Source organism: Macaca fascicularis, chromosome 19 (assembly GCF_037993035.2).
Source record: "Macaca fascicularis isolate 582-1 chromosome 19, T2T-MFA8v1.1".
NCBI lineage: Eukaryota > Metazoa > Chordata > Mammalia > Primates > Cercopithecidae > Macaca > Macaca fascicularis.
In genome coordinates this window covers 20,271,301-20,281,472 of record NC_088393.1, presented here as the reverse complement: position 1 = coordinate 20,281,472, position 10,172 = coordinate 20,271,301, and the positions used below count along the sequence as shown (strand labels likewise).

General features: G+C 47.2%; 1 protein-coding gene across 3 annotated transcripts; it reads right to left on the bottom strand.

Annotated features, from left to right (window-relative positions):
- Window positions 1-1,339: 1,339 nt before the first annotated feature.
- LOC135968622 (uncharacterized) lies at window positions 1,340-9,972 on the bottom strand. Of its 3 annotated transcripts, XM_074026572.1 has the most exons (4): window positions 8,419-9,972; window positions 6,703-6,812; window positions 5,860-6,035; window positions 4,986-5,054 (listed from the first exon to the last, which is right to left on the bottom strand). In XM_074026572.1, exons 1-3 carry the CDS (start codon window positions 9,365-9,367, stop codon window positions 5,874-5,876), a joined length of 1,221 nt encoding a protein of 406 aa, XP_073882673.1. In that variant the 5' UTR covers window positions 9,368-9,972; the 3' UTR covers window positions 4,986-5,054; window positions 5,860-5,873. The 3 variants fall into 3 exon arrangements, with proteins under 3 accessions (XP_065392256.1, XP_073882673.1, XP_065392257.1); XM_065536185.2 differs by having other exon boundaries at window positions 5,860-6,812; XM_065536184.2 differs by having other exon boundaries at window positions 1,340-6,812.
- Between the last annotated feature and the right edge of the window lie 200 nt (window positions 9,973-10,172).

The window sequence follows — 10,172 nt, the reverse complement described above, 5'->3', positions numbered from 1 at the left end:
CAAAGCATGAAGTTCTTGTGCTTTTAAGAATGCAGAGGATAGGCCAGGCGCGGTGGCTCAAGCCTGTAATCCCAGCACTTTGGGAGGCCGAGACGGGCGGATCACGAGGTCAGGAGATCGAGACCATCCTGGGTAACACAGTGAAACCCCGTCTCTACTAAAAATACAAAAACTTAGCCTGGCGAGGTGGCAGGCGCCTGTAGTCCCAGCTACTCGGGAGGCTGAGGCAGGAGAATGGCGTGAACCCGGGAGGCGGAGCTTGCAGTGAGCTGAGATCCGGCCACTGCACTCCAGCCTGGGTGACAGAGCGAGACTCCGTCTCAAAAAAAAAAAAAAAAAAAAAAAGAATGCAGAGGATACCAGTAAGTCAGCTTGTTCATTTGCTATAGTTAAAGGTCCTGGTAAATTAGTGTGTGTGTGCTCTAATATGAGTAATATAAAATGGGAAATTCCTTTTTCTTACAGTTTGTTGTAATAAATTGAACAACTGGTTTAACTGATCATCCATGCTATATTTAATTAGAGCTGTCTCAACATCCCTTGTAGTCTGTACTACATATGCAGAATCTGATATAATATTAACAGGTTGATTAAAATCTTGTAACACTGTAATGACCGCAACCAACTCTGCCCTTTGAGCTGATTGATATTGAGTTTTGATTACTCGCTCTTTTGATCCTGTGTAAGCCGCTTTTCCATTGCTGGAACCATCAGTAAATACTGTCAGAGCATTTTCTAAAGGTTCATGTCTGGTAATTTTAGGTAAAATCCAAGTAGTCAATTTTAAAAACTGGAAGATTTTTGTTTTTGGGTAATGATTATCAATGATTCCCACAAAATCAGCAAGACCAATCTGCCATGCACCAGAATTGATAAAGGCTTGTCTAACTTGTTCCTTGGTTAAAGGAACAACTATTTTGTCTGGGTCATTACCACACAATTTTATTATTCGTAATCTTGCCTGACCAATTAATGTAGCTATTTGATCCAAGTACAATGTAAAAGTCTTAATTGTACTGTGAGGAAGGAATGACCACTCCAGAAGATCAGTGTTTTGAATAATGATGCCTGTTGGAGAATGTGCAGTAGCAAAAATCAAAAGTTGGAGTGGGGCTAAAGGATCTATTCTACTTATTTGCGCTGACTGAATTTTTTCTTCCACTAATTTAATTTCTTTTGTTGCCTCTGGGGTTAATATTCTTTTACTATTTAAGTCTGGATCTCCTCTTAGGATAGAGAACAAATTTGACATGGCATAAGTAGGAATGCCTAGAGTTGGCCGAATCCAGTTAATATCGCCTAGCAATTTTTGAAAGTCATTTAATGTTTTTAATGTATCTTTTCTTATTTCTATTTTTTTGTGACTTAATTTTTCTATTTTCTATCTGCATCCCTAAATAATGAAAAGGAGCAGAGGTTTGGATCTTATCAGATGCTATTGTTAGTCCTGCGTTGGCAACCTCTGCTTGCAGAAATGTGTAACAGTCAATTAATGTTTCTCTTGTTTCTGCAGCCCATAAAATATCATCAATATAGTGAATGATATAAGAATCTGAAAATTTGTCTCTAACTGGTTGAAGCACTTGACTTACGAAAGTTTGACAAATAGTTGGACTATTAAGCATTCCCTGAGGTAATACTTTCCACTGAAACCTGGTGGCTGGTTCTTTATTATTTATGGCTGGTATAGTAAAGGCAAATTTTTCACAATCTTGCTCTGCCAGAGGAATGGTAAAAAAAAGCAATCCTTAAGATCAATTATAATTAAAGGCCAGTCTTTTGGGATCATGGCCGGAGAGGGCAATCCGGGTTGAAGAGGCCCCATGGGTTGAATTACAGCATTTATGGCTCTTAAGTCCATTAACATACGCCATTTGCCTGATTTTTTCTGAATTACAAATACAGGAGAATTCCAGGGTGAGAATGAAGGCTCAATGTGTCCTTTTTTTAATTGTTCCTTTGCTAATAAATGTAAAGCCTCCAGTTTTTGCTTCGGTAGCGGCCACTGATTTACCCATACCGGTTTTTCTGTTTTCCAAGTTAATGGAATGGGTTTAGGAGGCGCTACAGCGGCCACCCCTAAAAAGGATACCCTATTCCTTTTCTTTCTTGATTTTTCTCAGTCTCAATTGGGACTTTAATGCCATTTTCATTTTTTCCTAATCCCTTTCCTGGTATATATCCCATCTTAGTCATGATTTTTTGACTCGTGGGGCTGTATAATGGAGCTGGCATAATGATTTCCGCACCCCATTGTTGTAATAAATCTCGACCCCATAGATTAACAGGAATTGAAGTAATCATTGGCTGAACAGTACTTTCTTGATTATCTGGTCCTAAACTGTTATGCCCAGACCGTTTATTCCCCGAAGAAGACCACCAGAGTCCAGAGTCAAAGCTAAGCAGCAAGGATCTTTATTACAGGTTCGAACCTGGAACTCTCCCTCGCTCGTGAAACGAGACGGGCAGGAGAGCTCCCCCACTCAGCTCCGAACAATGTTATATAGTCTAAGGAAAGTAGGCATAGGATCATTATACAAATTAGAGGTATGATTGGCTGGAGTTTGAACAAAGCGATTTGGCAAACTATGATTGGTTCCCGCCATTTCTGATATTTCAGTACAACCCTTGAGGCGGAAGAGTAGTTTTACACAAAGGCAGTTAATTATATTGCGTCAGGTTGCACAACCAGTTTATGGCTATCTTGCTTAAACACACCTTGTGACCTGGCTATCTTACTTAAACATTCCTTGTGACTTGGCCTCAGAAAGAAAAACATGTACTTACAGAACTTACGAAACCTCTGGTATGTGCAAAGATTAGAGAGCAGAACAAGGGTGTAGAGGGTGGGGGGCAGGTACACATCTATCTTTGTGTCCTTTCCTTTCTCCCTTCTCATAAGTAACTGGATGTCCAATCTTGGATTTCCAGATCTTATAATATAGCCTCACTTTCTGGGTGCAGGAGAGGCTGGTGATGGCTACGGAGGACCATTAGTTGGATGGTATCAAACCTTTCTCTGACAAATTGTAAAATTTTATTTACCACACAGGGGCCTATAGTGAATAGAAGTAGTAAAGACATTAGGGGGCCTAAAAGGGGTGTCAGAAGGGAAAACATTGAAGAGCTCCACCAATTGTTAGCGGCTGTAGTGAATTGTTGCTTTTTCATTTCTAAGCTTAGTTCGTGTAGGCGTTGGACTCTTTCCTCAACTAACCCTGACTCATTTATATAGAAACAGCATTCTTCTTTGAGGAACATACAGGTACCTCCTTTCTCAGCCGTGAGTAAGTCTAAGGCTCTGCGGTTTTGAAGGGTGACCTGTGCTAGGGAGGTGAGCTGCCGCTGAAGGGAGGCTAGGGAATAGGCGGAGTCTTCCATAGCAACAGAGAATTGTTGTAACAGCTTGTCGTTTTCTATCATGGAGTGTTGTAGGGCCCCTCCTGCTAACCCCGCTGCGACAACAGAGGTTGTTAAGGATATTCCGGCAATTAGTGGTAGAAAAACTGCTCATCTATGTTGCGCAGTTTTAGTTGGGGCGGTCCCTGCCCAGCCTATGAACTCTGCCGGGGTTAGGAGTGTCAGTCGGGGAACTAGGGTAACAGGGATACACAACTGTCCGTCAGAGATGCTTTTGGACAGAGTTTTTAACAGAGTCATATTACACCAGAAGAACACACCAGGGGGAGCATATATGGGACTATTAGGGTATGTAGCCGATTGGTTACAGAGGCTGTTGCTAAATGCCGAATAACAATAGGGGTATTTCTCTTGGTATGGGTCATGGTACAGGGCTACATCGGGTATCGTGACTATCGATGAGTTAAAACCTGTATAGTTTGTGGGAGGGGAGGATAGAGGAACAGCCGTTAATGGTGGTCTTCCTAGGGTTGCACACATAAAGCAAGAGGACAGGTCGCCTAAACCAGTGAGGTTGGTGAATGCTAGCCCTTCCCGTAATAGAGTTAGCCAGGAGAAGGGCTGCAAGTCTTGTGATAGCTTGGTTTCTTGCCTGTGGATTTGTGTGTGGATTAAGGGTTGAATCTGGACTAGACTTCTCCACAGATATAAATGGCTACTGGGCCAGGTACTAGTTGATGAGTAATATACTCCCCCATGTTGTGGGGTTGTCCACCGAGAGTCCCATGGGTCTCTAATTATCCAAGTGTAAGTGACGGGAGACTCAGGTTTGTAAAAATACCACCCTTGTCGTTCTCTCCAGTATCGGACAGAGTGCATCTTACAGTAGCTATATGGGCAACCTGCACTCTGGTGCCACCAATAATTTTTACAATTATATTCAGTTTGATCATATTCAAAACAGATCATGGGTATTGCTGGTTGGGCAATCTGGAACCTAGTGAAATTGAGGTAAACTATAGTATTACACCCTGAGGGGGGGCAGTCTGTGCTAGCTAGCAGTTTACCCGCTTGGGGGGTTTCCCCGGGGTGAGTTTTGTTCTCATAGAGCCAGAACCTCCAGACATAGGGATTAGACGGCGCAGCAGTGAGGAGAGTCAGATGCATAAGGCATAAAAGCATAGGTAAGCTAGACATGGTTACGGCTATGGGGATGACGGCGCAGGGTTAGCTTTAAGGGATTGTTCTTAGCTTTGTCTACAGTCCATGTAACCGGTGCTCCAGACGGCTCGAGAAGGTCGGATGTTGGGTCCACTGGTTTGACGTGTGTGTAGTGGATCCACGAAGCGATGCCTTCTACTTTGAGAGCGGTGGGAGTAGTCAGGAGTACTTGCAGTGGTCCTTTCCACCTGGGTTGAAGAGTTTCTTGCCGGTGGCGCTTGACTAGGACCCAGTCTCCCGGCTGGAACGGATGAGGCATCGGCGGAGGTCCTGCCTCGTACAGTTCTCGTAGTCTGGGCCAAACTTCCTGGTGAATTTTCTGTAAGGCTTAGCAACGAAGGCTGGTTCGTTGTCTGACCCTATTTGGACGGGAAAGCCATACCTGGGGAGGATTTCTTCCAAAATTTTCTTTGCTACAACCTGAGCAGTTTCTCTCTTAGTTGGGAACGCTTCTGTCCATCCTGAAAAAGTATCTACAAAGACAAGTAAGTACTGATACCCATATTTTCCAGGCTTTATCTCAGTAAAGTCTATTTCCCAATAGATACCAGGCCTAGTTCCTCTACACCTAATTCCTGCGGTGGTCTGGGTTTGGGGGCAAGCGTTGTTTAGTTGGCAGGCTTTGCAATTTGTTGTGACATCGCTGGCCAGTTCAGCTATGCGCCTGATTCTAAACTTGGCGTGCCTGATTAAGTCCATCATTCGCTGGGCACCCAGGTGGGTTGTCCGGTGGATGTGTTCCAACACCTGCCATCCTAATTTTTCTGGTAGGATGGTTTGGTCATTTATATCAGTCCACCACCCATTTTTAACCTGTTTTAGGGGAAGCGTGTTCATCCATTTGCGATCCTGTTCGGTATAGTCGGGAAAACATGGCAAACTTCGCAGGCCAGGATCGGGGAGCTGGAGCGCGAGGAGCTGACTGGGAGCTTTTGCTATGCTCCTTGCGGTTTGGTCGGCTAAGAATTTGCCTCGAGCAATTGGCGTAGTTGGTTTCTGATGCCCAGGGCAATGTACGATAGCCAATTTCTTTGGTTTCCACAAAGCAGTTAATAGAGCTAGGATCTCTTGCTTGTTTTTTATTTCTTTGCCTTCGGCTGTTAATAGTCCCCTTTCTCTGTAGATGGCCCCATGTATGTGCGCAGCAGCGAAAGCATAGCGGCTATCCGTGTATACTGTTAGTTTTTTCTCTGCCCCTAGGGTGAGGGCCTGTGTAAGGGCTATCAGTTCGGCTCTTTGGGCCGATGTCCCTGGAGGCAAGGGTTCCGCCCAGATTACCTCAGTCTCTGACGTTACAGCCGCTCCTGCATACCGCTGGCCTTGGTGGACATAGCTGCTGCCATCAGTGAACCAGGTGAGTTCTGTGTCGGGGAGCGGATGATCTTGCAGGTCCTCCCGCACCCCATGCACCTGAGCCAGTATCTCAGTGCACTCATGGGACGGGGCGTCCAAGTCTGGATTTGGCAGCAGTGAAGCAGGGTTTAAAGAGGTTGGGGGCAGAAAAGTTATTCTGAGGGGGTTTAACAGCAGTCCTTGATAGTGGGTGAGCCGGGCGTTACTCATCCATCGGTCCGGCGGCTGCCAGAGGACGCCTTCAATGGCATGCGGGGTTATAACGGGCAACTCTTGCCCCATGATAAGTTTATCAGCGTCTCGGACCATTAGGGCGGTCGCCGCGATTATCCGGAGGCAGGGTGGCCAGCCAGCAGCCACTGAATCTAATTTTTTTGACAAATAGGCAACTGGCCTCTGCCAGGGGCCTAGGTACTGTGTTAACACGGCTTTTGCAACACCCTTACTTTCATCCACGTATAAGTGGAAGGGCTTGGAGACATCAGGGAGCCCCAGCGCGGGGGCTGATAACAAGGCAGTTTTGATTTGCTGAAAGGCCAGCTCAGCCTCTTCCGTCCAATTGAAGGGCTGCCGTTCCTTTGTTGCCTGGTATAGGGGCTTGGCTAACTCAGCAAATCCGGGTATCCATAACCTACAGAACCCTGCCGACCCCAGGAATTCTGTCACTTGCTGTGTTGACTGGGGTCTAGGGATGCGCAGGACTGTTTCCTTTCGGGCTTTGGTTAGCCAGCGTTGCCCCCCTTTTAATAGGTACCCCAGATAAGTTACCTCCGACTTGCAGATCTGAGCCTTTGTTGCTGAGGCTCGGTAGCCTAGCTCCCCCAGAGTCTTCAGGAGGTCCTCAGTCCCTCGAACACAAGTTTCCGGGGACCTGGCCGCTATTAAGAGATCATCAACATATTGCAAAAGAGTTATTTCAGGGTGTTGCCGCCGGTACTCACCCAGATCTTCATGAAGGGCTTCATCGAACAGGGTTGGCGAGTTCTTGAACCCTTGTGGCAGTCTGGTCCATGTTAGCTGACCGTTGATGCCCCCTCAGGATCCGTCCATTGAAATGCAAAGAGTTCTTGACTTTTGGGAGCCAGAGGAAGGCTGAAGAAAGCATCTTTTAGATCAAGAACGGTATACCACTGTTTTTTGGGATGTAAGGCACTCAGAAGGGTGTATGGATTGGGCACAGTGGGATGTATGTCCATGACCCTTTTATTAACTTCTCTTAAATCCTGTACTGGCCTGTAGTCCGTACTGTTGGGTTTACGAACAGGTAACAGTGGAGTATTCCAGGATGAGTGGCAAGCCCGTAGGACTCCCTGGTCTGGAGTCGGCGGATATGGGGCGTAATTCCTTCTCTTGCCTCCAGGGGCATAGGATATTGCCGAACCCGAACCGGGTCCGTCCCTGGCTTAACTTCCACAAATATGGCAGGTCCATGTTTAGCTAGCCCTAAGCCCCCAGTTTCTGCCCACGCTTCAGGGAAACGCTGGAGCCAAGAGTCAATTCCCTGATCGGGGGGCTTTTGCTCTTGATGGAGTCGGTACTCATCTTCTAAGGTGACAGTCAGGATAGATATTGGCCTGTTTTGGGAATCAGTTATCTTGGGCCCTTCTGGCTCAAAGTGGATTTGGGCCCCCATCTTTGTCAGCAAGTCCCTCCCTAGTAGAGGGCAGGGGCTCTCTGGGATGACTAGGAAGGAATGGGAGACTTTTCCCGTTCCTAAGTCTACAGTCCTCTGGGTTGTCCAGGGGTATTTTTTGATGCCTGTGGCCCCGTGCACCCAGGATGTTTTCTTAGACATTTTTCCAATTGGTTTGGTTAGGACTGAGCGTTCCGCCCCAGTATCGACCAAAAAGCGAACTGGGGACCCCTCCACTTGCAAAGTTACCCTGGGTTCGGGGAGGGGGTCCGAACCCCATCCTCCCTAGTCAGAGTCCTGGGTAACGAGTACGGAGGTAGGGTTAGCTGGTCTCCGTTTCTTTGGGCAGTCTTTAATCCAGTGGCCACGTTCCTTGCAATAAGCACACTGATCTTTTTCTAATCCTTGCCTAGGGCCTTGCTTTTTCTGCTTTCTGTTTTGGCCATTTCCTGCCTGGGGGAAAGCTGCTACTAAGACTTTGGTCATTTCTTTGGTTGCCTTGAACTGTTTTTCTTCTGGAGTATCCTTATTATTATAAACTCGCTGGGCCATCTGAAGGAGGTCCTGAATCTGCTTTCCCTCTAAACCTTCTAATTTCTGGAGTTTTCTTTTAATATCTGGTGTTGCCTGGTTTACAAAGGACATTACTACCGCTGCCTGATTTTCCGGTGCTTCCGGGTCCATAGGGGTAAACTGTCTGAAGGCTTCCATTAATCTCTCTAAATACACAGCGGGGCTTTCTGTCTTACCTTGTAACACAGAATATACTTTAGCCAAATTGGTGGGCTTGCGAGCTGCAGCCCGGAGACCCGCCATTAGAGTCTGGCGATAAATGAGCAGTCGTCCCCTACCTTCTGCCGTGTTGTAGTCCCATCTGGGCCGGGTCAAAGGGAAAGCCGCATTAATGAGGTCAGGATTTGCCGTTGGCTGGCCGTCATCTCCTGGAACCAGTTTTCTGGCCTCAACTTGGATTCTTTCCCGCTCCTCCATTGTGAACAGGATTCGGAGGAGCTGTTGACAGTCATCCCAGGTTGGCTGGTGAGTAAACATGACACTGTCTAACAACGAGGTTAGATCTTTGGGATTATCTGAGAACCCAGCATTTTGGGACTTCCAATTGTATAAATCACTGGTGGAAAAAGGCCAATACATGAGACGGGAGAGCCCGGTATCATCGAGCGATCCTATTTCTCTGAGAGGCAGGGCTACAGTGGAGTCAGGGAGTCGGGAAGCTTGGTCCCGCTGTACGCGGCCTCGTGTTCGGCCGGCCAGCCCCCCCAGGTTACTTTCACTCTCGGCTGCTTCCGCTTCTCGGTTCCCCTCTACGGAAGCACCACCCTGGGGGACTGGGTCCTGCGGGATAAGGTGCGGATATGGTGGGGGAAATGTGGGTTCTAACGTTAGGGGGTCCTGGCTGTCCGGCAGCACAGGGGCCGAGGGAGCAGAGGGAGTCCTTTGTCTTGTAGGTCGCGTTACTAGGACCTTGCAAGGCTCAAGGATGAATGGAGTTATCCAGGGTGGTGGGTTTTCCACAAGATCCTGCCACACTAGAATATAAGGAATTTGATCAGGATGTCCTGACTGCCCTGGCAGGAAAATCTTAGTTTTTACCTTAGTAATAATAGAGAGACAGAAAGTTCCTTCGGAGGGCCACCCTATGCCGAAAGAGGGCCACTCCGAACGGCAGAAAGTAACTAGCTTTCCCTTCTTTAGTTCTACGCTTAAGTTACGCCCCCGAGCCTTCACATCCTTAAAATTGGTAACAAGGAGTGAGAGCGGCGTGCTCTGGTTGTTGCCCATCTTTGGACTGCTCCTACAAAGAGAAGGGGGGACGAAAATGAGTGTGAAGCAGAGGGGAGTATCCGACAGGTCCGGTCCTGGAAGGGGAAGAAAAGGTTTTATGTTTCGTTTTGGGCTTACACTTAACACTTAACAATAACGGACAGACAGTGATAACGATGAGCATTCGCGAGCGCGTGTCGGACTTCCAACCTGAGTCAGACGGGGCAACCAAGGATGGAGGCCCCCAGATGGGCACTGGGGAACGTCTCCCACCAGTCCCGAGTGGCTGTCTTCTAGCGCGTCCGCCAAGACCGTGCCACTTACAGAACAGACCAATACAGATTAGAGATTACGGATTTCGCGAAATTTCAGGGAGACAGACAGAGACAAAGACAGAGACAGTGACAAAGCCGGCTTACCTACAGATTAAGATCCGTTGACTTGGGGGTCTGGTGGGCTTGGGGGAAATCCCGGACGAGCCCCCATTTGTTATGCCCAGACCGTTTATTCCCCGAAGAAGACCACCAGAGTCCAGAGTCAAAGCTAAGCAGCAAGGATCTTTATTACAGGTTCGAACCTGGAACTCTCCCTCACTCGTGAAACGAGACGGGCAGGAGAGCTCCCCCACTCAGCTCCGAACAATGTTATATAGTCTAAGAAAAGTGGGCATAGAGTTATTATACAAATCAGATATATGATTGGCTAGTGTTTGAACAAGGCGATTTGGCTAACTATGATTGGTTCCTGCCATTTCTGATATTTTGGTTCAAACTTTGAGGTGGGAGAGCAGGTTTATGGCAGCAAGAGTTTATCTTACTTAAAC